This window comes from Eptesicus fuscus, chromosome 18 (assembly GCF_027574615.1).
Source record: "Eptesicus fuscus isolate TK198812 chromosome 18, DD_ASM_mEF_20220401, whole genome shotgun sequence".
Classification (NCBI taxonomy): Eukaryota; Metazoa; Chordata; class Mammalia; order Chiroptera; family Vespertilionidae; genus Eptesicus; species Eptesicus fuscus.
In genome coordinates this window covers 49430615-49457931 of record NC_072490.1, presented here as the reverse complement: position 1 = coordinate 49457931, position 27317 = coordinate 49430615, and the positions used below count along the sequence as shown (strand labels likewise).

At 42.2% G+C, this 27317-nt stretch overlaps 1 protein-coding gene across 2 annotated transcripts in view; it reads right to left on the bottom strand.

The window, feature by feature from the left end:
• Nucleotides 1-2001: 2001 nt before the first annotated feature.
• Nucleotides 2002-27317, bottom strand: part of PTPRG (protein tyrosine phosphatase receptor type G) — a 649319-nt gene continuing 624003 nt past the window's right edge. For both annotated transcript variants that reach the window (XM_008146280.3, XM_008146281.3), the window contains 13 exons: nt 26532-26614; nt 26212-26346; nt 25126-25260; nt 22590-22762; nt 21123-21258; nt 20424-20570; nt 18167-18260; nt 17273-17349; nt 16652-16780; nt 13123-13269; nt 12375-12517; nt 3431-3566; nt 2002-2875 (listed from right to left, as the gene is read on the bottom strand). In XM_008146280.3, the coding sequence (XP_008144502.1) occupies nt 2729-2875; nt 3431-3566; nt 12375-12517; nt 13123-13269; nt 16652-16780; nt 17273-17349; nt 18167-18260; nt 20424-20570; nt 21123-21258; nt 22590-22762; nt 25126-25260; nt 26212-26346; nt 26532-26614 (1682 nt within the window). In that variant the 3' untranslated portion in view covers nt 2002-2728. The remainder of the gene's footprint in view (nt 2876-3430; nt 3567-12374; nt 12518-13122; nt 13270-16651; nt 16781-17272; nt 17350-18166; nt 18261-20423; nt 20571-21122; nt 21259-22589; nt 22763-25125; nt 25261-26211; nt 26347-26531; nt 26615-27317) is intronic.

Sequence of the window (27317 nt, the reverse complement as noted above, 5' to 3'; positions counted from 1 at the left end):
TGAGGATCTGCTGCATCACTGTCCTCGGTGAAGTATGCTTGGATGGCTTTGGCAAGACTGGCAAATAGCAACTGCTCCTAGTTCAGTGGGTCAGGATTTGTAGACTTTGGTTCAAGCCCTCTGTAAATCAACAACTGGCTCACAGAGAACTTCTAAACCATCCTTGTAATGTTTCTCTTCTATTTCCTAGCTACCTCTTTCATCGTGATTCTGGTGGCCATAGAAGAGAGGGTCACAGAGTTGTGTTGGAGGGTGTGCAGTTCCATGAATTGAGGCCTCTGTAAATAGCACAGAAGGGAATACTTGCTGTGTGTCTCCTAACCAATGCTTACTTTTATATTAAGAAAAAATTACTGAGGGATCATGAGCCCCAACTTGGACATTACTTCTGAAAGTAAAGTCCACTGTGCCAACTACTGTCGTTAACTCATGTCAATACTCTAGTCCAGTGGTCGGCAAACTGCGGCTCGAGAGCCACATGTGGCTCGTGAGCCGCAGTTTGCCACTGTTGACTAATGAGTTTGCTGACCACTGACCTAGACTCTCGATTCCAATAATTACAGGCTATTGTTCCTTGTGATTAAGCCCCTATCCCAGTGGTCAGCAAACTCATTAGTCAACAGAGCGGCAAACTGCGGCTTGCGAGCTGCATGTGGCTCTCGAGCCGCAGTTTGCCGACCCCCGCTCTAGTCTATACAGCCAGTGACCTACTTAATTGACTACAATGATCTAGCTCGTAAAGACATGAAACCTGTGGCCTCCGGGCAGTGGTAGTGCTTCAGTGTTCAAGCTTTGTTCTTGAGTGCTAGGTAGAGCTCCCTTGTATCACCTCTGATGGGAGCAGGGGGACTGTAACGGGGTCTTAATCATCTAGCACATGCAAAGTTAGCAAACGTGGCTCATTTTCACATCTTTTCTCAAGGACTGTCCTATGTTGCTGAATCTATGTGATAGATGAGATTAACCTAGCCCTGAAAATTACGTCGTAGTTCCTGAGCCCTCCATTGACTGGGCCTGTGCATTAGAACTCCTGGGCGTGGCCTGTGACCTCTCTCTGCTTAGGGGCTTTGGCCGCTCAGCTCCGTTCTGACAAACTTCATGGAAAGCCAGTGCAAGAGAAATAGGGCCTCAGTGCCGATGATCATTCATGTTCGACTGCCTACCAAGACAGTAAAATTGCCAGTGGGGACTTTTTGTTGAAGTTTATTGACATAAAAATAATCAAAACCCACTTTTTTTCTTAACAGGTCCAGTTCTGGCCACGATTTCACTCCGGACAGAAGTTGTCCCTCGAAAGCGAATAAGCACTAGGAGAAACAGATCTCAGTAGGTAGGTTATTTTTTTTCTAACGGAACTGAAATTCCTCCTCATGTTCCTAATTTTCCCATTATGTACAGTGGGGTGAATGTGGCTCGAGGCTAGGCCCTGGGCTCCGTGTGATGACCAGCCGCCTCTTTTACTGACATATGTCTGTTCTTGAGGCTAAACTACACAAAAACATACAAAGCCATCTCTCTCTTTTAAAAGCTATTTGAAAACGTAGATATCATGTTTTATTCAAGATTCTATTTTCCTCTCTCCAAATCTAATTTGTCCACATGTGGGAGTCTAGATAGTCCTAAGATTTATGCTAATACAGTATTTTCATTCTAATTCTAAGTAGAAGAATGTATGTAATTATGAGATTTATCATGAAACGTCTGGCAAAAAAAGGAAAGAAAAGAATGTTAGCTAGATAGGTAGTTTTTATTAGGTTGCTAGATGGGTAATAGGAATTTTAGAGGACTAGTTTCAAAATGACACACCTGCAAAGATGTTCATATTCCACTTGCCGTGAGGTATGGTATTATAAACCAAGAAACATTAACGGAGATTCACTAAAGGGTTTCTTAATGGAGTTGTGTAAAATATTGCCATCCCTCTATTGTAAAAGATAGCCCTGCTTTTAGGGTGGAGCTATTGCAGAGTCAAATGGAAATAACACACACTGTCCACATAGCTATTGTGAAAACTGTAATACAGAGATATCCTTTATTTTGACACAGTTGGGCATTTTTAAGCTATGAATATACGTTCGTAACTAATAGGTGATGTTCACATGGAGCAACTTTGAAACCTTCTAGTTTCTTAATGGATGTCTTCCCCATCATACATGGAACTGTTTCAAGGCCATGAGGTCGACCAACCTTCTTAGTAGCTCCCAACAACCTACTATTCTTTAAAAGAAAACAATGCTCATCCACTAAAATATAGAAGGCATACAGTACTGAACAATGTCTAAAAAATAGCAGAGGAGGGCTGAGGAAAAATACAGCATTGCCTGCTAGTAGAATGTAACTGCTTTAGCAATAATAATAATAGAACCAAGATTCACTGTCAGAACAAAGACCTTCACTGTACTGAACTAAAAAAGTAGCATGTATGTTGTTACGGAATGTCACACCAGGGTTTGCTTTAGTATTAGGTTATAGGCAGTAACACTGATCAGATAGTGCAAACTAGGTCAAATTGCGTTTCACGGGGGTGGAGGGGGGGGGATGAACAGAGGTGCAAATGCTCAGTAGGATACCATTAAGACATAAAATGGCAAAAAATAAATATCAAAACTTTTATCAGTGTAAAAAAGTAACTGGGTTATCGTATAACCTAGAGTCTGGCAAAAAAGGCCTCAAAAAAGTTCTCAGTCTTCAGAAGTTTTACAAATTAGGTGCCCTGGCAGGGTCGCAGTCACACCAGAGATTCCATGCTCTCGGCAGGGTCCGATTCATCTGCAATGAGAACAGCACCATTTTTGTCCACTGCCATGGGACCGTTTCCATTTTCTTTAGTGCTGACCAGGCTGAGCATTGCTTTGTAGACAAACTGGTATTGTTCCTGAAAAACAAGAGGAAGACGGCGTGAGCCAGAGGGCAGCTTAGGCATTTCATCTAAGGCAGGAATACTAATTAGAAATGTAACTGGAAAACATACTCGAGAAACAGGAATGGACATTTATGCTGTCTAAAAAAATCACATGAATCCTTTATAAACAAGACATGTGCTTTCTTCACATCCTTTAGATTTCTGCTAGCTTGGAACTAATTCCCACTGCTGAGAGTCAGTTAAGATAACAGGGTATCCGCCTATTGTAACTAGAGAACCCTGCACCCTAGAAAGCAGGGTTTCTCCAGCCCCGCACCACGGACAGTCTGGGCCAGACGATTCTTTGTCTTGGAGGTCTGCTTCTTCACTGCAGCATCCCTGGACTCACTAGACGCCAGAGCACTTCTCTCCAACTCCAGTGGCGACAACCCAAAAAGTCTCTCGACATTGCCAATGTCCCCTGGGGGTGAGGAGGGGGCCCAAATCACCCCCGGCTGAGAACCTCTGCTCCACAGCCTGAGTTGTGACTGATGTTGTGTAGCCTTCATACATAAGCCGAGTACTTACAATGTCTGTGAAGACGCCAGGCCTCATAAGGTTGATCATTTTTGCAACCTGGAAAACATCCACGGCGTTTTCGTTCTCCAGCTGCTGGGACAGGGTGGTGAGGGCACACAGCATTCCTGCGGAAACCGCTCCATACCTCGGGAAGAAAGAAAAGGCTAGTTCAGATCTACTGAGGGGCTGGAATGACCCTCACATATTTTCATAGAAGCTAAGCAGACGGTATTGACACTTACTCTAGAACACAAAAAATGAATGAAATACTGGACAGGGGAAGACATTTAAAGATGACAGTTGTTTATGAGTGTGAAACCTCCCAAACTGGTTTTATCAGATACTTAGCTTGATGTTTAAGACGAAAGGAGACGTTCAAAATTAGACTTTGGAGAGAGAGAGAAGACCTGATGTCGGGATGGGTTAGGTAATATGGTAGGAACAATAATATGAGAAGTTTAACTGTAAGCCCTTCAACAAGTAGAAAGGTGAAAGGCTCTACAAGTGTATGTTTTTTTAACAATCCCAAACAGCTAAATTGAACTTACAAAATATGAATAAAAATGGAAATACAATGCTCAAATGCAATCAGAATTCTCAAAACAAGTTCTATATTAAGTAATTATTTTTGGCACTAAACTTTCTAAATAAGGGCATCTTCTATAAAATTCTTTGAAATATATGGTTCTCTTTGCTTAAAGTCTTGGAAGAAGAAGACTTTTCACCAGGCTGGCGGCTCCATTTCTCTATGAACCGTGACGCACAGTTTCCACACTGACGATGAGCAAACAGAGGCTTAAATACAATTGTTCAAGGTGGTGTTTCTGGTAGAAATGAGACTAGAACTTAGATGCCCTGTGTTTACTGTCCTGTTACAAACTATTAAATACGCAGTTTCTGCATTATTCTTACATGAAATTAAAACATTACAGATTTTTACATCTTGAATACAAGTAAGACCAATGTCCTCTTAACCATCACTCCAACTTTAGAGGTATAGTATCCACAGATAAAAACGGCTGCAATTTTGGATGCAGCCTTCCAGATGTCAGTATGTCAGTGCATTTCAACCAGCTCATTCTTTCATCCGCCACAGGCGTACCAGACTCGCTCATCGCCCAAGGACAGGCATTTAGGTGACGTGTGTGTCTTGTGTGCATCGCCAGAGGAGCCCTGTGGAGAAGCGCCGGGTCACAGGTATGCCTGTTTCCGGTTTCAACATACTGCCCGTTTCTCTCGCGAGTGGTTGTTACCGATTTACACTTCTCCCAGCATGAGAATATTTGTTTTTCCTCATCATTTAATTAATTTAATTTATTTTTTGGTTAATCCTCACCCGATTAGAGAGAATGGAAGGGGGAGGGGAGAAAGAAAGAGAGAAAAACATCGATGTGAGAGAGACACATCGATTGGTTGCCTCCCATACCAACCCCACCAGGTTGGGGGTCGAACTTGCAACCCAGGCACATGCCCTTGACCAGGAATCAGACCCTTTGATGTGCGGACCCTACGCTATAACCATCGAGCAACACCAGCCAGGGCTTTCCTCATCAATTTAAAGTTCAATTCTTTTGCCAATCTGGTGGGTGAAAAACTGTATCTTACTATTGTTTTCATTTGTATTTCTTGATTATCAGGGAAGTTGAATATCTTTTTGCTTATTGACCATCTATATTTCCTCTTCGGAAACTGACTATTAATATACTTTGGACATTTCTCTAATAGTTTTGTCTCTTTGAAATGGATTCATATTAGTTATTTTATATTACCTGTGGCACATGTTGCAAGTAGTTTTGTCCAATCTCTAGTTTCTGTTCACATTGTGGTTGTTTATGTTGTACTGAAGTTTAGATGTAATCAAGTTTATCATATTCTCATTTTTGGCTTTTTTGGAATCTTGTTTGAGAATGCTTTCTCTAGTCCAGTATTTTACATTGTTTTCACATTTAATGAATTCATCTGAATTTTATTCTGGTTTTGGTGTAAGGTAAGGTCTGATTTTAGTTATTTTTTCTATGGGTAACTAATTGCTCCAGCTTATTTTTAATGCTTTCAATTAGAGTTTATAGTTTTCTTCATAGTCTTGGCTAATTTCATTCTGGGTTTAACTCCTAGGTGTTTTAGAGTTTGTTACTGAGAAAGGACTCACGACATTTTCTGTTTGGTTTCAGTTGATAGAAAGTTCATTTTCACATGGTGAACTTGTATCCGGCTACACGGCAGAACTCTTTAAGGTCTAATAATCTGTGAAACATTTCTCGAGGTTGGCTACATCTTCATCTGCTAGTAATGCCAGTTTTGCCTCTTTTCAACTCTTATGTATTTTGCTTTACTGTGTTGGTCAGGGCCTCCATAGTTTTGTACTCTAGCACTACAAGGATACATCATGCTGTATTCTTTAATGGTAAAGCTTCTAAGTTTTTAACATTAAATAAAAATGGTATAGGTTTCTGATAAATAACATTGATCAAGTTAAAGAGGATGCTTTATACTTTTAGTTTGCTGAGTTTTTCTTTGGGGGATGGGGATTATGAATAGGTGCTATTTTGGCTTTGTAACATCTATTGTTTTTTTAGCAATACCTTTAATAATAATGCTCTGAATTCACTGAGTTTTTTGGTAATATTTAACCAGCTCTTCATTCCCAGAATCAACCTTTTTCATGATGTATAATTCTTTGAATATAACACACTGGTTTTATTTAACAGTATTTAGACATTTTTATCCACATTCTAATGTCTGTTCTGTGTGTTAAATGCAGCCTGTCAGAACTTAGTGGCCTTAACAGTTTTGAGAACTCATCCTTTTATTCAGTTCTTGGTCTAGATCCCTAATGTGTGGTGTGCTCTTACTATGTTGCTAGGCTCTTTTTTAGATATTTTACATGCATCAACTTAACCTTCACAATAACCTATTTTCAGGTACTGTTATTATCCACATTTTGAGGTTGAAGAACAAGGCACATTCAGGTGAATTAACTGGCCAAAGCCTCATAGCTGGTGACTAGAGCCTAGATTTGAGCTGATACATGTAAATGGCTAGGAACAGAGACTAGCACATCTACCATATGTTCAAAAAGTATTATTTAGTATGCTTATGCTTGAAGGGAGAGGGTCAGGAAGAGATTAACCAAAGAACTTATATGCACATGCATAACCCGTGGATGCCGACAACAGTGCAGTGAAAGCCTGGGGGTAGGAAGCGGGGTGGAGGAGGTCAACAGGGAAAAAAGGGTGGTATATCGGCCGTACTTTCAACAATAAAGGTAAGTTATAAAAGAGTTGACTAGTATGGAATTATAAATAATTTTAAATATTTATGTCCTTTAAAATACTTCTTTTAGCCTTTTATTATAGAAAATATCAAACCTACATAAAAGTGCAATAGTACTGTAGCCATCAATAAATCACAACAGTCACCAGCTCAAGGGAAATCTTGTTTTATCTCTTACTTCCTCCCCCATGTACATTGAAGGAAATCCCAAGTATTTTATTCATTAATATTTTCTTATAAGGATTTGAAAAAAATAAACATTATCATCACACCTAAGGATATTAACAATTCTCAAATGTTTTCATGTAATTACAGATATATGGTAGATTTTTTTCCTCACCATTTTTCAAAGTTCTATCTTTATCATTAGACTTATATCTCCTCCCTGACCCCATTTCATTACTGCTGGCTTTTATCTTTTAATTCCTTGAACTTTTTAAAAATTTACCTATTTTTTCCTATTTTCTTGATATGAAACAGCCTTATTTTTAATCTTTTCTGCAATAAATAACAGCTTAGGCTAGAATTTTTTTTTCTCAGTGTAGTTTGGCTACATTTAATTTTAAGTATTTTGTAATTTCTATTTTCAATACCTCTTTAACCCATCAGTTATCTACAATTCTAGATATAAGGACTTCAGTGTCTTAAAGATTTGGGGTCTCATTTCATTATTGGTTTTTAATATTAATGCATTGTGATCAAGGAAGTGGCATCATTTTTTTTAATGTACTGAAATTCCATTTATGGTCAATTTATCTAAATAAACTATTTGCATGTGAAGAGACTATATGGTCTCTCGATACAGTCTCTTAGGTAAACTTTTACATATCACTATTAGATCAGTGATATGTAAATTAACAATTAAATGTCATTGTTAATTGTGGTATTCAGGTCTCTTATTGTTCCAATGTATCCTGATCATTCCATGTTAAGAATTTATCTCTTTATTCAGTTCTCGGAAAAACCTCAGCCATTATTTCTTCCTCTTGCATCTCTCCATGGGATCACCTCTTAGACATACGTTGAAACTTTTGTATCCAGTTTGAATTTGATTTCAGCTTTGTCCATTTTACTACCAGCACATCTTTCCATTTCCTAGACTCTAATTTGTTCCTGACACACAACACAGGTTTTTAATTCATTTCACAGAGTCTTCCTTCAGATCTCTGAGCATATTTTATGAGCATATTTTATAATCCTATTATGATTGCTCTTTCCTCAGATGCTAAGTTGTACTGAGTTTACTACTTTCTCATTTTAGCATGATACCAATGTTTTCCAGGGGGAGAATTTAACCTTTGCTAGTCTGTTCTAGAGTAGTGGTCGGCAAACTCCTTAGTCAACAGAGCCAAATATCAACAGTACAACGATTGAAATTTCTTTTGAGAGCCAAATTTTTTCAACTTAAACTTCTTCTAACGCCACTTCTTCAAAATAGACTTGCCCAGGCCGTGGTATTTTGTGGAAGAGCCACACTCAAGGGGCCAAAGAGCCGCATGTGGCTCGCGAGCCACAATTTGACGACCACGGTTCTAGAGAAACTGTTAAACTTGGGGATCCCTTTCCTCTTCCTTTGTTCTTTCTTAAAGTTATCCAAACCAAGTGGGGTTGCTCTGGCCTTGCCTATATTTAGCCACTCTTAAATCAGTATCTAAATTAAAATGAAGTATCTATGCAAGAAGACATTGAACATGACTAAAAACTAAGTCAAATCAATCAAACGCACAGATATTTTTAAGTACCTTCTATAAACCAAGCATGAATATGAAAGAATAAAGATTGAAAGGCCATTTTTTTAAAGCAGTTTAGGAGTTAAGTAGGATTAAAGGATGTTTGTCAAGTTTCCTGGATCTGCATTTAAAATTATAGGGCCGTGGTAAAAAATGAGGCAGGTCATTTATAAGCTAGAGCAGTAAGAATAGTATACAAAGTCCCGGCTCTGGCAGTCAGTCTGCACTCCCTCAAAGCAATGCTTGTTTAATTAGTGCTGTTAACAAAACATTTTCATCTTTCCCTTCCTAGGCCACAAAGACATCAAAAGAAATGCAAGCACTTTAAGTTACCAACCAATGCCATGTTTGTAGGTGCTCTGCTGATACACATTTTATAACACACCGGAGTTCCGTGCATAGTCAGTGTATATAATAACATCTATATGGCCATTTAATTACTTTCTACTATTTCATATAACTACTCACAATTGTTACAGCTTTGCTCTTAGGAGACTATCTCAGGACCAAATTAAAGTAAGTTATTGAAAACCCGGTGCACGATCGGGGCCAGGGAGAGCTTTTGCTTACTTGGGCTATATCTGTCAATATCAGAAATCAGAACTGAGGAAAACCATGCAAGCACAACATTCCATTAAGCATCAGAGCGAGGATGCCTCCCAGGTCACACAGCCCAGGAGCGCTGTACTGGACGCTCGGGGCAGAAGGATGGAAGGGCCTTGAAGACTGCTTCCCTTTCCCCTCCAATCCCCCAATCAAGTGTCCTTAGAACACACTTCGAGAACTGTTCAGTGGAATTAGGCTACTGTGATATCCAACAGGGTGACAGATACACCCCCAGAGTGAATGTGCTGTGAGTGAGGGCCTCATCTATTGTCTCACAAGACTGTGTAAGAACCAGGCCTATCTTCCAACTTCTGTAGACACAGACGCCCTTGTAAAAACGTGACAGTAATGATACGGCTCAGCTCTGAACAGAACTGACTGAAACAGATGAATACAGGATGCTTAAGTTTAGTGCTCTGTTGTAGCCGTGTAGAAATTCTTCATTAATCAGCCTGCCCTCGAAGAGCATCAGTTTACTTTTTGGTGAGGAATTTTGTCATTTATCTAGAAATGTCATCTACCTGGCTCACAGCTGAGGACCCTGAAAGCAGGTGTTAAAAGATCGCTGTGAAGACCAGAGATATTGTGGAGTCTGTGCACTGAGAGCTGAACTCGACTTACAGTGGAAGCGCTCAGGTCTGCTCACTTCTAATTTTGAGCTTAAAACACTTTGTAAATTGGCTTTACTGTTCACAGAAGAATTGACAAACGCAACAAAAAAACAAGGTGCAAGGCTCTCTGGGGAAAATTCCTATCGGGGTACATAACCTTGAATTTTTGTAGGTCATCACAGTCTGAAGCATAGTGCCCACTAATGCCAATACTTGCCGAGCACCCACTATGTGCCAGGCACTGGGCTTCACCCTGTGGAGACTGGGATGAGAAAGTTACCACTGCTGGTCTCAACAGTCATGTGGACAGATAGTTACAATCATATATAATAAAAGCCTAATATGCTGAGTGTCCAGGTGTCTGGTAATGCTAATGATATGCTAAGGCCACTCAACCGCTCACTATGACATGTACTGACCACCAGGAGGCAGATAGTTGACCGGTCGCTATGGGCAGGTGCTCTGACTGGTAGGTTAGCTTGCTGCTGGGGTCCAGCCGATTAGAACTGAGCGAGATGGGCTGGGCACACCCTGGAGCCCTCCCGGGCCCCGATAGTGCACTGGTGGGGGTCCCTTGGCCTGGCCTGCACCCTCTTGCAATCCGGGACCCCTTGGGGGATGTCAGAGAGCCAATTTCAGCCTGATCCTGCAAGCCAGGCTGAGGGACCCCACTGGTGTACGAATTCATGCACCAGGCCTCTAGTTTATGATAAATAGGAATGGCTCTGGTAAGGATGTGATGTTTATAAATGACTTTTGAAACCTCTGAAATGAGTTATAGACATTTTGAACAGTGTGTTGAATGAAGGGGCACTCAGAGGAAAGTCTTTGCAGGGAAAGTGGCCAGTAGGAGGATGGGCTGGCAGCTGGAAAAGGAAGCAGGCCAGATTGCGAAGAATTTGGAAAGTGTGCTGGAAGAGTGGGGAGCAGCAACAAGAGGTGGTAGATGGGGCCAGCTGGAAGAGGACAGGTTTGGTTTTAGATAAGCTACATATAAGGGGTTTGTAGGCCATCATGAAGGGATATTTATAGGTACTGAAAGGTCACTGGCATTCAGAGTATTGCACTAGAGCTAGCAGCTGTTTAAAAGTTTAAAGTTGTCCCTGAGTAATGTGGAAAAGGAATTTCTATGGAATCGCTTATCGCCTAATGATGGTGGATGGAGAAATGAATGAACACACTGCTTTAGGTGGTTTTCATCCCGCTATGATATTTGTAGACCCATTGGTTTAGGGTTAACTTTATCTTTTCTTATTTAGGCCTAGGAACAGCTACCTTTGATAATTTCAGAGGTGGAATAAAATAAAAATCATTGAATAATACACTCAAAAGCTGAATATAAGTAAGTGAATGAAACAGTTCTGCTAATACTAATACTGTTTAACTAGGCGGTGGTGTTTTTTTCTTTTCTCCTTCCCTTACCATAAAACTATAAGATGAAGTGTTTTACTGATTTTAGGACAAAATTCCTTGGAGTATTACCATACCATCCAAGTGAGTCTTCGAACTTGGGCAGCAACATTAGGATTTGGCCTGAATTAATAGGAGATGGTAACACCTAGTAGTAATTTAAAAATTATTCACTTTAGGGGGGGAGGGGAGAACCCCTCTAGAATCAGCCCTAAATTTATGTATAACTGCCTACCCTAAAGTTTCATACCCAGTAATTTTGAGGCTGTCTGTGTGCTGTTTTTATACACTGTTGGTGGTTTTCACATTAACTGAAGTTTGGACTATAATGCTCTTCTAATCTTAATTCTTAATCTAAGGCCAACGTTCTGCAATAGTCACTATTTCCTAAGGAAGCAGCCAGTAAATTGGCTTCCTTCAAATAGAAGAGAACTCTGGATTTGAGGTAAAGGTATTGATCTAGGCCAAAAATCTTTGTGCACTTTCAATTATAAGTTCAAGGGGGTGGTGTGGGGAAAGACAACATAAGCTTTACTTTCAAATGGACTAATACCTATGCTGTTGAAGTAGTTGGTAATTTAATGAGCATGATGGATGCACTGGCCAAGAAAGCTAGATCCCTGGGAACTAAACTAGAGATGAGGAGGTGTAACTAGTGCCATGCTGGCTAAAGGTTGGTGAGGTTCGATACAGCTGACTCGCAGGTTTGGCCAGAGACCCATACACCATGAGGCCTGTCTGTGGCCCTTTCCCTCTTAGGAAAGTGGACGGAGCTGGGTTTGAACACTGTTTGTACCTTAAAATCTCTGAGCCAGGAGCAACTTCTTCTCTTTGAGACCTACATTCTTTACCTTTAAAACCCCAAAGACAGAACTCTAAACTTCAAAGCACACTGTAAACTCTAGTAGTTCAACTTTACTGCTAATCAGCTAAATTTAAAAAGGTTTCTTCCCTAATAGGTGTTTTTGAAAATTCAGTGTAGGAGTGTTAAAATAAAGATAACTATCCAATCGACATAGATAATTAGTAATTTAACTGATTATTTGCATTACTGAAACATAAAACCTTGGCAAGCATGCAAATCTATTTTTCTGGGCTCAGATACAGGACTTTCCCCTTTCTAGAGCACACATTCTAGAACCTGAAGCCTTGAAGGGTTCGACACGTTAAAATGCAGACAGGACCACAACACCCTGCACAGGTACAAGTTAGAAATGACACAGAATCGTCCTGAGAGGGGACAGGTTTCTAAAATGCCTTCCCTTTCCGGAGCAATGCAACAGGAAACCGTGTGAACTTGGAACTTAAGAAGCAGATACATACTCATCGTGGACAATGGTGGGGCCATCCCTTGTCAAGGCCTCTTCCTTGATGACGTTGACAAGTTCAAAGGTACTGCTGATGGGGGCGTCTGGGTTAGGCCACTTGGGACACTGAAAGTGCCGGACTTCCAGGACGTAGTCATCCTACAACGAGACAACAGAGTTCATCTCTGCCATCCAGTGGCCTGAACCTGCTCCCGAGAAAGCACTTCTTGCAGACAGACAGCTAAAGAATCCAGAGCGAGCCCCTCATGACAGTGAAACAGTAGAATCCTATTTTGTTCAGGCAAAAATTTCATGTGACAACTTTTCTCATCTTTAAAATTAAAGAAGAGGAAGAGGTTAGGAGATCATTTCAGTTACTAATATAAGCCAGGTTCCCTCTTACCTGCCCCTTAAGAAGGCAGTTACTACACATCAAAATACTGTGTAACCAAAATTCTTATCAAACCTGCAACACACCACAAGCTTTCCATTTCTGATGGCAAAGAAAACACTGAGCTCTAGAATACTGTTTGTTCCAATTATGTCAGCAGACCCATTTGTATGTGCCACTCAGAGGCGCTGGTTACGTTTCATCCACCCAGCTGGGAAAGCAAATACTGGCAGGTGGAAAAAGGGGAGTATACATATTTAAAATGAAGTCATACTCACAGGCCTGGACCTGCCTGGAGGGTGGTCAATTACTTCAGTTACTCAGGCCAATCTGCCCAGATATAGCTATTCCTCAGCACTGAGGGTTAGGTTACCTGTGTGGCTTCCAGAATAAAGTCGTGGATGATAATCTGTTCTTCATTGGAGAGGCACAGTCTGTCTTTGCTGATAAGGGTGACGGTAAAGGCCTCACAGTTCATGGATTCTTCTCGACTTGGCCAGTACACAAACTCATCTTCTGCCTATGGGAACCAAAATACATACGTAGATAAAATCCTCTGCAGTGCTGTCAAACATTTGTTTATGAATTTTCTTGCAAAATGATTTCTTACGTTTGCCGTACCTCTCACGTCATCTTTTAAATTAGGTTCATAGAATTATATCCTTACCTAATCATGCTGAGTTCATTGGTTATTTATTGTATTCTACTGTAAAGCATATGTGATCATAACCATTTCTACCAATTCTCACCTATGTCACTGTAACAACCAAAATGCATCTATGGGGGATGCATTGGCCGCAGCTGAGAAGTGGTCTGTAATATATTGTCATGGAAAAGGAGACGGGATTTAGGTCAGTTAATTCTAAGCTATTATTCATAATTGTTTAAGCAACTAAGACAGGCTAATTGTCATTTCCTGTGGATTATGTTAATAATAGTTTACAGTTGGTTAACATTATCTATCTTATTTAATGATTACAGTATACTAGTGAGGGAAGGGATTTTTCTCATCGGCCTTTACAGGACAACACCAGGACTCAAGAGAGGTCCATGAGTTGTCCAAAATCTCTGATAAATGTTAAGGGAAAGAGGCTGTACATAGATAAGCATTTGGCTGTAGTTACAAGGTGTTCTTTAAAAGAAAAGTTAGTACATGATGTTAGGTTTCAAAAGGGGATAACATAGAAAGCCTTTTAGCCTTGAATCAGGCAAGCTTTAAAACGTTCATCTATTTTAAAATTAAAAGTAAACATTCAGGCTTCATACTTGAATTCTATCCTTGAAAACTATGGAGACCTAAAAAAAAGTTAATTGTTGCAGAGGTTGGAGACTGAGAAATACAATGATTTTGACAATAAGCCCTCCTCCCTTCCCTAATCAGTTCCTAAGGCCAACTAAACTTTCTTTGGGCATTTTCCTGAAAATGCTAAGATACTGCTAGTGAAGTCAGAAATAATTCTGAATAGTGTTCAAAACAAAGAGGGTTTTGTTTAATATTACAATGTTGCATTAGAAATGAGCCAACAGTCCAATAAGACTTATCACCCTTTCAAGTTTCAATACAGCTATTGCCAAGTACGTTTTTATTTTTAAAGCTCGGCATAAGGGGAAGCAGATTAGCGATGGGGTTCAGGCTATACAAAAGAAGTCTGTAACTGTCAGTGTTTCAGAAAACTTCATCCAAAGGAGACGGAAGTAGGGCCCTTTTAACAGATATTAAAAACAAGGTCACTGATGATGGACAAGGCCACTAACCAATATGCACAGACTGTGCATAGGATTTAGGGTGGATGTGATCCTGAATCCAATCCTTGTCGCCGAGCCTTACACTCCATGGCTGCGAAGTGGGAATAGTATCACTCCCTATCTCAGAGAACTCGTATGAGGGCAACATGAAGAGTAAATTACGGAGTTGGTCTAAAGGCTGCCAGAGGGATGTAGTTATGGTGACAGAAAGGCAGAGAGAAACGTTTGAATACAGGTAGTAAACGGGAATAATGGGTCATCTTGAAAGACTGAGAAAAACAAATGCTACTCATTAATTCAGTAGGCACCCTGGCCTCCTGCTTATTTTGTGACAAATATATTTGCAGAGGTCAGCGATGTCTAGGCACCTCTAACAGAGCTTTCTGCATCAGGAACCAGTGACTTCCGGGCTAGTCACAGAATTGTAGTCTTGTAAAATTATACTAGTAAGAAACAATAGAGTAAACAGGAGTCCAGAAACATTTTTAAATTTTTTGTTGTTAATCCTCACCCAAGGATAGAAAGAGTGGAAGGGGGAGTGAGAGAGAGAGAGAGAGAAACATCAATGTGAGAAAGATGCCTAGATTGGTTGCCTCCTGCACACACCTTGACCAGGGCTGGGGATTGAACCCAAGGCCCTTTGGCTGATGCCCTAACCACTGAGAGCACTGGCCAGAGACACTGTTTTTAGGAAAAACTACAATAAATGAATCTGACTTGGGGCACTGGAGCTGAGAGTACAGACAAGTGTGATGCTACTGCAGCCCCCCTACGCCTCAGCGACACTGAGATGACATGGTCCAGGGCAGTTCCTATAGCCTCACTGTCTGCAGTCCATGTGTCCACTCATTTGGTCCAGCCTCCCCATACCAATGAGCTTGTGGGTACATGCTTTTGGTGACTGTCCTCTGTTAAGTGAAAATAAAATACTAATTCATCCAACAAATGAATGTCTTAACAGCCCTAAATGCCTCCAAATGCCTCATGCCAACAGAACAGACCCCCTACTGCCAGCTAATTTGAAAATTTACACTCGGTTTTCGGCTTCAGCTTCTCAACTTGGTTGCCACTCTCTGGTGCAGAAGCAGTCTTGGTATTCTGGAGCTGGAGCAGAATGCGACAGCGAAGTTCCCACTGACTGGGCACACAGTCAAATGCATGTCACCCAGACTAGGGTTCAATCACACTGTTCTTTCCTGACTGAAAACCTCACTAATCTGACACTCATGAGGCAGATCCTCATCGTGTTTTTGTTTTGACTTCATGTGCTCACGTGTCCTTACAGTAACTTTTGAACCCAAGTAATTTTGAAATGTAGAGATCTAAGCACAGAAATTTAAGCTTATCTATGCATACTTGCTGACCCTTCTCTTATGTAGTTTAGAGAGCTCAACAGGGAAGGACTAAAGAGAGGAGAAAGAGGTAATAGTTTGGTGAAGTTCTTAAACACCTTTAAGTGGGAATGGGAGAGCCTTGCCTTACCTCCTTCCCTGTAATGGCTCTGCCTTACCGATGGCAGGGAAAAGCCACATGTTATTACTTTTTATACAATTTTTTGGGGGGTGGCTGGGAGATACTTCTATGATGTGGGTGGGACTCACACTACAGCAAAAATGATTGAAAGCATGAGCTCAGGCGACTCGGGTTTAAATCTTGACTCTGATTGATCATTCATGTATGCCCTTGAGCAACTTACTTCCCTCAGTTTCCCCAGCTATTAAATGAGATAGTAGTACCCATGTTATGCAATTGTAGAGGAGAATGAATGAGTTAATAACCAGTGCCACCCCAATAAGTTAAAAAAAATACGTGTAGAGTGGTAAGTACAGCTACATTCTCAAATGTTAGCTGCTATTATTTATAGAGGTCAGTGAAGGTTATGCATTAATGAGGTTAATAAAAAGGCCTTTTTCAAAACCTGCTGCTGCGCTGCCATGCACAGTGTAACTGAGGGGCGATACCACCAGCATTAGAGAATCAGGTAATGAACTGACAGGGAGGGTAACTGAGGCTGCAAAAGGAATATTAACGATGAAAGGTCTGGGTTCCCTCCCTAGCATCTATAGACACTATACAGCCCTGTGGCAAGGCACCAAAGGAATTCATGCTTCTGGCCACACCGGCTCGTTAACATATAGCAGATGTGCTTCACTTACCAAGCTCTGGTTGTCTGGCAGCATGACAATGATCTGTGCATTGTGATCCCAAATCATTCGCCAGAAATCTTTCGTAGTATGTGGCAGAGGATGCTGGGTTATAATAAATTCATTACTCCTGTAATAGCCCTTCGGTTAGGAAGACAAACAGTTATTGATTTATGAGTATTTTATTCTAACTTTGCAGAAGTAAAACATATTCATGAAACAAGGTAGCACTGCACTGAAATAATTGAAAAAAGGCATTCAGTGCATTTGGCTAATTTTTAGATGCACTTCTGCTAACACGTGTAGACAATTTTCTCTCCATGTACAATTCACTTCTAGTTGCCCCTGCTGTTTTTACTTAAAAGTAATTTCAACATTTATTTCAAGACGAGATGGGTGGAATTAACAATAAAATTAATTCCTTAACAAGCGCTTTTCTTAGTGTAAGCATTTTTGTACTCCCAACGATTAGGGGTCTTTTGTTAGAGGTTCCAAGACACGGAAATCTCTATAATTTTGATATTACACACTGAGAAATTCTTTGAAAAATGAAATCAGTTACATAGGTGGTATCTGCTCTTTAGCACCTTTCAGTTTAATTGACTTTATTTATAATTAATGGTTGACTCTCACCATGATATAAGAAGCATTAATGTAATCTGTTCCTTTCATTCCAGGCAACGGTGCAAGGCCCACTCGAGCGCGCTCAGCTGTCACATGAGAAAACAAAACGCCACATTTGCCTCTTACACACATGGAACCAACAGCACGTCCTAAAATTTACCTGGTAACATCCTCCTGGCTGCCCTTTCTTTTCGGCCAAGCTAAAGAGTTATCAGCTTAGCAGCATGTAAAATGTGCTCCACATTCCCAGGACACGGGCAGTGTGGGAACAGTTTTACTGTGGGAGGCATTTTCACAGCACATCACTGATACTCTGGCAGAGATGACAGGTTTCAGATCAAGTTTTTTCTGGCTTCATAGTCCCACAAGTGCACCACTCTATCTCACTTCGCTCTTTTGCCATTCGCTTATCCATACCGCTCTCCCTATGAAGGGCTTAAAACTCAGTGGCCTTTCCCAGTGGAGATCATCTCTCCAGTGAGCGCCTGTGCCTGTGTCCTGAGTTATTTATACAAAGGTCACCGCCCAGCAACAGCGCTTTGATCTCAAGAGGCAGACTACTTCAGGGGTACAGTCACCACTGTGCAGGCTCATCTGGGAATCCAAGTTTTAAAGGAGTGTTAATGCCACAGTGATAACAGCTTCACTTGTTTATAGTTACCCTACGGTAGAAGTGACCCAGTTCTTGCATTTTGAGGTGAACTGAAACTAGGCTTCATGTCATGCAGCTGCAGTGACTTGCTGGCACTGAGAGCCAGCCCTCCCCAATTTGACCCAATTGCCTTTGTTGTCCTGTGCATAACCTTCCCCCGGGGAGTATCCGATTACATAGTAGTGCTACGTAATATCCACTGGAAAAGACATAACACACCCAACCAAGTCAAACTGACTGTAAGATCTTACATGGCACTACCGAAGAGTTTCTGTTCTTTTCTTTGTTGCACTCTTTCTGAGCACTGAAGCATTCCACATATTTTGCATTACACTGTGTAACCAGCTGAAAGAAAAACCACATTTCAGTCTTCATTCAAGGGCAGAGTTGTAGACATGCAAACTAACCTTGTTGTGATAATCATTTCGCAATACATATGTTCATCAAAATACCTTGAACTACAATGTTAAATTTTATCAATAAAGGTAAAAAAAAATAAAACAAACAACCAAATATAATTGATAGCATTTGCCTGATGATCTGGGAAAAAAATACCAATAATCAGATTATTACCTAGCAGATAATTTAGAAAGTAGGAGACTATTTTTTGTTTCATGAGTTTCTCTATATTATCTTGGTTGTCTGTATGCTTATTTCTTCTACCAGGGGTTTGGCTCCTTTGTGACAGGTACTAGGTAATAGATAATTACCGAATGAATGTGGATTTTTTTCCTGTTGATGTCATTGGTTTTGTGAAATTTTTTCTTGGAATTTTTCAGGTACAAGAGCTATGCTAGAAAGCGCTAATCAATTTCTCAAAGAACTGACATTTTTGTAAGATTGTTATAAATAATTAGCCCCAGTAGTTTGGTTATTCTTCCTGTTTATATAAATTGGTTGAACCACTTTATCAATCATATATATGTATATATATATATATATATATATACACATACACACACACACACATATATATATATATAAAAATTGGTTGAACCACTTTATCATATATATATGTTTATACACACACAAACACTCTGGCTCATGTTAATAGAATATATGGGAATGGCCTCCTCCAAATACTAATGTCAAAGGCCCTGGATGTCGTTAAGTTTCTGATTCTTATTTTTTTCCCCTTCAAGTTCTAAAGTGGTTAGTGCCTGTAAAAGGTCCAATTACCTGGTTCCCAATGGAATGAACGGATTTCTTTGATGAATTTTTTAAAAAGTACATGTACTGCACCAACACTGTAATAGGTATGAAATGGTTTCCTGTGGTTTTTATTTCCATTTCCCTAAAGATGAACGAGGTAGAGCATCTTTTCATGTGCTTATTGGTCATTTGTATATTTTCTTTGATAAAATGTGTATTCAAAACTTTTGCCCATTTTTGACTGAGTTGTTTATCTTATTGTTGAGTTGTGAAAGCTCTTTGTACATTCTGGACACAAGTCCTTTGCCAGAAATATGGTTTGCAAAAAAAAAAAAAAAAAGTACATGTAAAATATTACAGAAATAGAAAAGGCAGCATTTAAGAAATGTTGGTATTTAATTATTTTTCAGGAATTCATTTTAAACATTTAAAGTGAGACACTAATTACCTCAAATGGTTTTTAGAGAACTTTGGATGTTATGGAAGGAGAGCTAGAAATATGAAATTGTCATGACTGAACTCTGAAATTCATCTTCCTCACTTCACATCACGTGCTATAATTTGCCTGGCTGTCTCATTTATTTTGGGGAGAGTCAAATGAAGGTTTCAGAGTCTATCAAAGTTTTACCATGAAAACCAAAACTGTACAGATTCATCTCATTCTTTCCACCTTGATACAAAATGAGAAATTACACATGGAACAGTGTGCAAAAAAAGAGAATTTAAAAGACTGAGAGACTAGGAAACAGAAAAGCACTTAGAGATTAGAGAGACAGACAACATTGGAAAGTTATAATAAATCCTTTGAGATAACAGCTTTTCTGGTCTTAATTATGTTAACAGCCCTTATAGTCTCTTTTTCTACCTTTACTCCAAGTCAATTCCATATAAACCTTAACTGCCTTTAAATTTCATGTCCCTTTCAAAGAAAAAAGAACAACCGTTTAGGAAAAGTTAACTTTTCTCTAGTGTTCTTGAGCAGCTCTTTCCTAGTTTCTAAATTATCTGCTAGGATAGTCTTCAATAACTGTTCTTAATAAGGATAAGATATGGTAGGGTATTTTTTAGACAGTGAGGACTGATTCCAAAGCATTATGTCATTGTGGTCAGGGGCTGATGCCCATGTTCAGATAAAGCTGTAAATAGTGCAGAAGAAAATACAGCACCGCACTATCTACTTGGGCCCCAACAATGCATACAGAGGTCGAACTTTCTATTTCTTTGCATTACACTTGAGGAGTATAAACAGTAATCCATTTTAGTGTGTATGTTCATGCAAAAAAAGACATGACCCCAAACTCGTGGCATTTCTTAATTCCTTGCTTTTTTAACCAAAGAAATGTATGAAAAGGCTACCTTGAACTGTTTTTCCAGTCGTGTCTTTCCTCCTACTCCTGGTATGAGGATGCTGTTTACATAGCTATGCAGTTGATTTGAAGATACTTCAGTCTCTTTTCCAAGAATGGCTTCCAACAAGGCATCATGGATGAAAATGTACTGCTCCTAACAGACACAATATATGGCAGTCACTGAGCAGGGCCGCCAAGGGGTGGGCACCTCTACCCCATCCCTAAAACCCACCTTGGATGAGCTCTTCCCCTAGCAGGGACCTCCCCCTGGATTTCTCAAGCACTTACCCCAATCTGGTTTGCCCCCATACGTACTTGCTTACCCACTGTAACTTAGTTTAGGGTAAGACTGTGCTGAGTGTAGTTCTATACTCCCTACCGTGCCCCAAACGACAGGTTCAATGTACACGCGATGGAGAAATGGGAGTTCAATGATGGACTTTAGAACCGTTCTTTCACATACTATACATCTATTTTTCACTCTCCACAGCCCTAGATCCAACTGAATTGGCTACATAAGTGCTTGTGTAGTTACGGAGAATTCCACATTTAAGTTCCACACAGAAATGGAAAACGGGGGGAGCCCAAGGATGGTATCACGGCCAGGATACCTTCTAATACAAACCAGTGAATTCTTCCAGGCCCTGAGAGAATGAATCTGTCTCCTCAACACCATTCCGCTTGCGGAGCCCGGCAGCCGGCTTACCTCCGTTTGGACGAGGTAGTTGCGCTGCGTCCTGATATGCTTCAGGAAGCCCAGGACGTTCACTGTGCTTTTGTCCTTGATCTGCTGCAGCATGCTGTCTATCACTATGTAGGTGCCCGTCCTGCCCACGCCGGCGCTGGAAGAGAGGGGGCACTCGGTAGGACCTCTTGCTTTCTCATGTCATGAAGCGCGACGGGAAAAATTACCACCTCAGGTGCCAATGAGCATAGAATCACCCTGTTGTTTAGACACGTTGTTCATCCCGCATGGCATCCAAACAGTTTCTGAGGACAGGCCCCACGTCCCGAGTCTCGATGGGGGCCCAGCCTGCCTTCCTACCACAGGAGCCCCAGGAAGTGGCGACCTGGCTCTCTCAGCCTCCCCGGCAGTCAGCTCCACAGCTGCTGCAGCAGGACGGGGGAGTTTCCCTTGCTGGTTCGGCCTGTGCCTGGTACCCCCAACACTCCCTGTTATTCTGGGGGTGCCCACTGTCCTTTCAGTAAATCCCCTTTCTGCCCAACGCTCCCTGCCAGTATTAGAAAGCTCCTATTTAAAGGGGTGCTTTCCTTTAATAAGCCAGGTATAGAGTAAGAATGTCACATCTGGAAAATCCAGCCTCCTCTTCACATTTAAACAAAAATGGGAAGATCTAAGCCCTGTGTCCTGAGTAGCAAGCATCTTTAGGCAGTACCCCCACAGCAGGTCCCCATCTCACACTGGTGTGTGACCCCCAAGCCCTCGACAGCCATTCATCTCTATTTTAGTGATTCCTAACTTGGTTAGCAAACATGCAGAGTTCTCATGGGATTTTAAACAGAAGATGGGTTCCAACTTCTGCAGAGGACGTTGCAGAGCCTGAGATCAGCCCGAACAAGTACTGAGAAAATGCTGTGCAGCTAGGAAGATAAATCCCAGAGTAAGCAACATCCACCTGAATACCAAAGTGAAAAAAAGGCCAAGAATACAATCACAAACAAAACTCAGCAAGAGCACTTTCTAAACAACCAACTAAGGCCGTTTAAGGTAGTGCAGGAGAGAAGTTTTGAAAATATAATCCTTTCATACACTGTAATTATTTCCTGGAACACACAAGAAAAGCCACAGACAGAAACTCAAAATCTCTAGGGTGGGAAGCTGTAAAACTGTGTTTAAGGTCAGATTTTTACATATGAGCAGCCTGCAGCTTCCCTATACATAATGGAGATTTTATTAATACAATCATGTGATACAAATCAGAGTATGTAAGAGTAGATTTAGTTTTAACCTTAAAAGCAGCAGATGCTTTCTTAATATCGTGGGAATATGGTTGTTTTATGTAACAGTTCTTACTGGTCCCCGTCTTCAACGAAGACTCAGTTTCTAAATCAAACAGCAGCAGGACCACAGCGGTCCGGATTCCCAAGCCCACAGCCCCGCTCTGCCCTCTTCGCAGGGCATCCAGGCAGGAGAAAGGAAGCCCCGGCCTACCTGCAGTGCACCAGCACCGGGCCCATCTCCGGCGTGCGGGCGGCCGAGGACCTCCGCACGAAGGTCAGGACGGGGAGGGCGTACTCGGGGACGCCCATGTCAGGCCACTGCGTGTAGTGGTACTGGATCACCACCCTCTCGTTCTGGCGGCCCTTGGGATTTCCCTTCTGACCCTAGAGAAAGGTGAACACACACATCTTTACACTGAGTGTGAGCATTCTGGGCAACAGGACCTCTGGCCTCGCTCGCCCCAGCTGCTGCTCCTGGCCAGGTTATTTCCTCTCTGTGGCATCTCATGCCGGAAATGGAGACATTTTCCCGGCTGGATGAGAAGTATCAGACATCGCTTAGGAGAAAGAATGGTTAAGGCGGGTACCAAGAATGAATGCTTAAAATCCGTTTTTTGGACTTGGAACCATACAAAGCACTTTGTAATTTGCCCACTGGCCTCATTCCTGACTTCCTGCTCCACCTCCAGAGGCCTCCTCGTGCCTTGCTGTTCGCTGACAGTGACCAGGACCCCCCCTTTCGCTCCACGCCCAGGGGGACCTTCAGGAGCCCAAGTGCAGGTGGACCCTGAGTGACAACTGAGTCTCAATCTCTATAAATTTATCATTTTATAAATTAACTAGAGGCCCGGTGCACAAAAATTCATGCCCTCGGGTGGGTCCCTCAGCCCGGCCTGTACCCTCTTGCAGTCTGGGAACCCTCAGGGGATGTCCAACTGACAGCTTAGGCCTGCTCACCAGCCAGCGCTATCCCCCGGGGAGCGGGCCTAAGCTGCAGTCTGGCCTCCCTCTGTGGGTGGCGACTGGGCAGGCCAATTGGGGGACGGTGCCATCCCCTCCCTCTGCCTGCTGGCACCTGCCTTGGCTGGCCTGGCCCCACCCTTCCGCTGTTTGGTCAATTTGCATATTACCCTTTTATGATATAGGATTTTTCAGAGTACTTTTCCTTTAAGTGGTTGAACTTTTTACATTTTAACTACTTTAGATAAAAAATTTCCCCAAACAGATTACTTACTATGATACTGCTTTTCTTATATACCTCCAAAAACTAAAAAACAAACGAACAAAACAAAACAAAAAGGTTTGCTGGCTCAGGGTCATCACTAAATCAGCACTGCGGCCTGCGGGGTACTCGGCCCTGCGCTCCAAGGCCCCCGATGGCTCTGATTTCTTCATTCTCCTGTGAACTCTCATTTTCCTGTCTCGTCCTCATTTTCAATTACTACTTTATCCTCTTATCAGTGTGCAAAACATCTCAAGTTCTTATGTACGTCCTCCTCTGCCTTACGCTGTTTCTAAAATTAAGAGTAAGTGGGCCATGTTTAAATACCGGAAGGGTTTCCCTGAGTAATGGGCTTTGCAAGTATAAATCGATTGTTGGCTTGCACCAGCTCAGTTCTATTAGAGAGAACACAGATAATGCAGTGCTGCTCACTTTTATATACTCTGCCATTCTTGGGGGAAAAAACTAAACGAAGAAAGGACTCAATAACCTTGGACCCCAGATGGTCTTCAGAGCAACAAATTGTATATAATAATTTGAATAAATAAATTCTTTTGGAGTAAGGGGGCTACAGCTCTATCACATTCTCAACGATGCCCAAGACTCAAAAAAAAAAAAAACAAAAACCGGTCAAGACCCACTGCTACAAACAGCCAACACTCCAAGTCTCCACAGAGTAACTAGTCCACATTCGCGATGGGCATCGGTCCAGAGGACCCAGTGCTGCCGTCCTGATCGGAGTCTCGCTGGGACCGTGGAGTTTGAACATCCGAAGACTCCCAGCCCGTGGAAAGCCTGCCTTCAGGTAATCTGTTCCTCTTGCCCAAACTCCGCGGGGCAAAACCAAGTGAGGCGGTTTCTTCACTCCAGCCCTCTGACCACTCGTGCCGCTGCACCTTTCTAAGGGGGGGTTTGGGTTATGTAGCATTCGTTTTCCACACTTATTAGTAGCATCCTGTAGGCTTAGTGTTCCTTGAAAGCTGTCAGAAAATTGGAATTAAAAAGCTAACGCAAGCCCTGGCCGGACTGGCTCAGTGGCTGGAGTGTCAGCCTGCGGACTGAAGGATCCCGGGTTTGATTCCGGTCCAGGGCAGGTGCCGGCTGCAGGCTCAGGCCCCAGGCCTGGTGGGGGCAGGTGCGGGAGGCAACCGATAGATGCGTCTCTCTCACATCGATGTTTCTTTCTCTCTTTTCCCCTCCCACTCTTTCTGGTGAGGATTAACAACAACAACAAAACAAAACAAAAGCTAACTCAACACAGACGCTGACGTATCTGCCGGGTACAAAACCTAAGAGGGCCTTTTCTAAAATGAAGCCGCCTTCAGAGAGAGGTTAAGAACTCAGGCCAGTTAAACCCTATTCTGTGCTTTGCCAACATCTTTCACACCACACAGTGGTGACAATCAAAAGAGTTGTGAAAACCCCAAGCTGGTTCTGAGAACTGGCCTTGGTTGTGTGGTCATTTCCATGCAAGTTTATAAAGAGCCGCCTGGCAGCCCCCCCCTCCCCCCCTCCGCCTTGATACCTTCTTCACTTTTGCGTTTCTGACTGAGAAGCGACGGACAGTGTAGCAGGCGTGGACTTTTGTGCTCTTCAGTGTGACGATAATGTTTCCATACTCCTCACTGTTCTCTGTCGGCCAATACTGATCACATTTTCGCTGCAAAAAAAAAAAAAAAAGGAGTTGTAAATGGCATATGCCATTTTTGCCACAATTGTACTGTTGATAATGTAACTTCAAGAGACGGCGTTAAAGCGCAGGTAGTATCGCATGCAGCCGACAGAAAAGGAACTCACGGGCTGCAAGCCACGGGCCGGCAGGACCTCTGAAGAGGTTCCTCTCGGACAAGATCACTAGAGAAACGATCATCTTTCAACACATGATGTACTACCATGCGGGCTTAAGAAGAGATCTGCATGTCGGACCGTGAGAAATGTGGGTGGGACGTTATAAAGGAGCTGGAGGAAGGCGCCGACGCACGCACAGCTGGGGCCGCCAAAGGCTTAACGGGGACTCCAGCAGCCAAAGCGAAGCTGCAGTGATTCAAGCACCGAGCCTGCAACTTAGCCCTCACTCCAGCCCAGATCAGCACCATCGGTTGTGAGTTCATCATCTAACGCGCTAGAACACTGACCATCATCTTTCACAAGGTCCCTTTATGCCGACCCGGTGCTAAGGCGGTCTCTTCACCTCCCGTCTGAACTGTTACTAGTTCTCTGGCTACACCGTTCCTCCAACTCCCCAGCTTTTGTTCTCTCCACCCCGACACGTGGCCGCCCCTCCTGTCCTTTTCAGCCTGTGCAACTCTCCTCCTCACTCACTGTTCAAATCTCACTTCAAATACTGGTTTCCTTACAAAATGTCTGTGCGAGAAGACAGCCATCCATTTCCAACATCGCCCCAATACCTGCTCCTCTCGTATCCCAGGTGACCCATGCCTACCAGTGCACCTCACTCTGCACCAGAGCACAGGTGAAGCCAGGTGAGGGCAGGGACGCTACTCGTTCCTGTAACTCTGCGCCTGGTCAAGCTCCACACTCCCCACCCCCCCAAGCAGGTGCTCCATAAATATGGTTTTTGAACAAGGATATATGATTAAGAGGCTCTTACTCTTCCTTTTTCCACAAGGTTTGTAATCATGATGATGATTCCAGTGTTTTGTTCCCAAATCATCCTCCAGAAATCTTCAAATGTAGACTTTAAAGGTCCCTGGGTGGCGATGTAGGCTTTTGCTTTGTTGTAACCCTTCGAAGACGACACAGCACCAAGTCAGATGGAAGCGGTGTCACAGAGCAGTTACTTCAAGTGCCAGCCATGCAGGACAGGCTGTGCTTCTAGGGAAAGCTCTGTGCAGCATGACAACACCCCCGCACCCCTCCCCGGCCCTCTCCGATGGTCAGAAACAGGCGTATAAAAACAGCTGGACTTACATCGACATAGTTCGCATTAATGTAGTCGCTGTGCTTAGAGTCTTTTCCCGGCAGAGGTCTTAACTTCACCCTGCTGTGATCATCTGTGGAGGATAAGAAGACAGAAGAGCAAACCAAAATGTACAATTCCGAAAGCAGCAGCATTTTGAAGCACAAAACAGGCCAACAGGTTCTGTGGCATCTCCCAGAAGACCCCTGAAATCTCTGTCAGAAGAACAAACATTGAAAGACCCAGCATCTGAACCTCAGGGGAAAAACACAGCCTCATGCTCTGACCTGTGAGCGCCCCACAAGGCAGACTGAGGGCCTTGTTAGTTCATCTAACCCCCTGCAAGTTGCGACCCTCCAAAATTTCCTGGTCCGACACTTTAAAACCAACTTCCAAGGCCTTTGATTAACCCACGCCCCCATCCCCTCCCCATTACTACAAATATTAAAAAGTGATTGTTAGAAACACAACCAAGTTTTTGGGTAATGGGCCTTCTTAAATGCATGGCTCAGACCACAGGCACACTTTAGAAATGACCTCTGTTTTAAAATAATGTACTTGGGAATGCTTTTGATTTTGATGAATCCACTATTACATTTTTTTGCTATGCTAATTTTTAAAAGTTCCCAGGTACTGTTGAATTATTTAATTGTTAAGTGTGGTATCAAAATGCAGTTATTTTAAAACTGGGGGGAAAAACCCTCTTATTGGATAGAATATTGTCTTTGCAATATTTTTGTATACAGTGATTTTTTGTTCTATCAAGTCCATAGCATCTATTTTCAGCAGTTTTTACG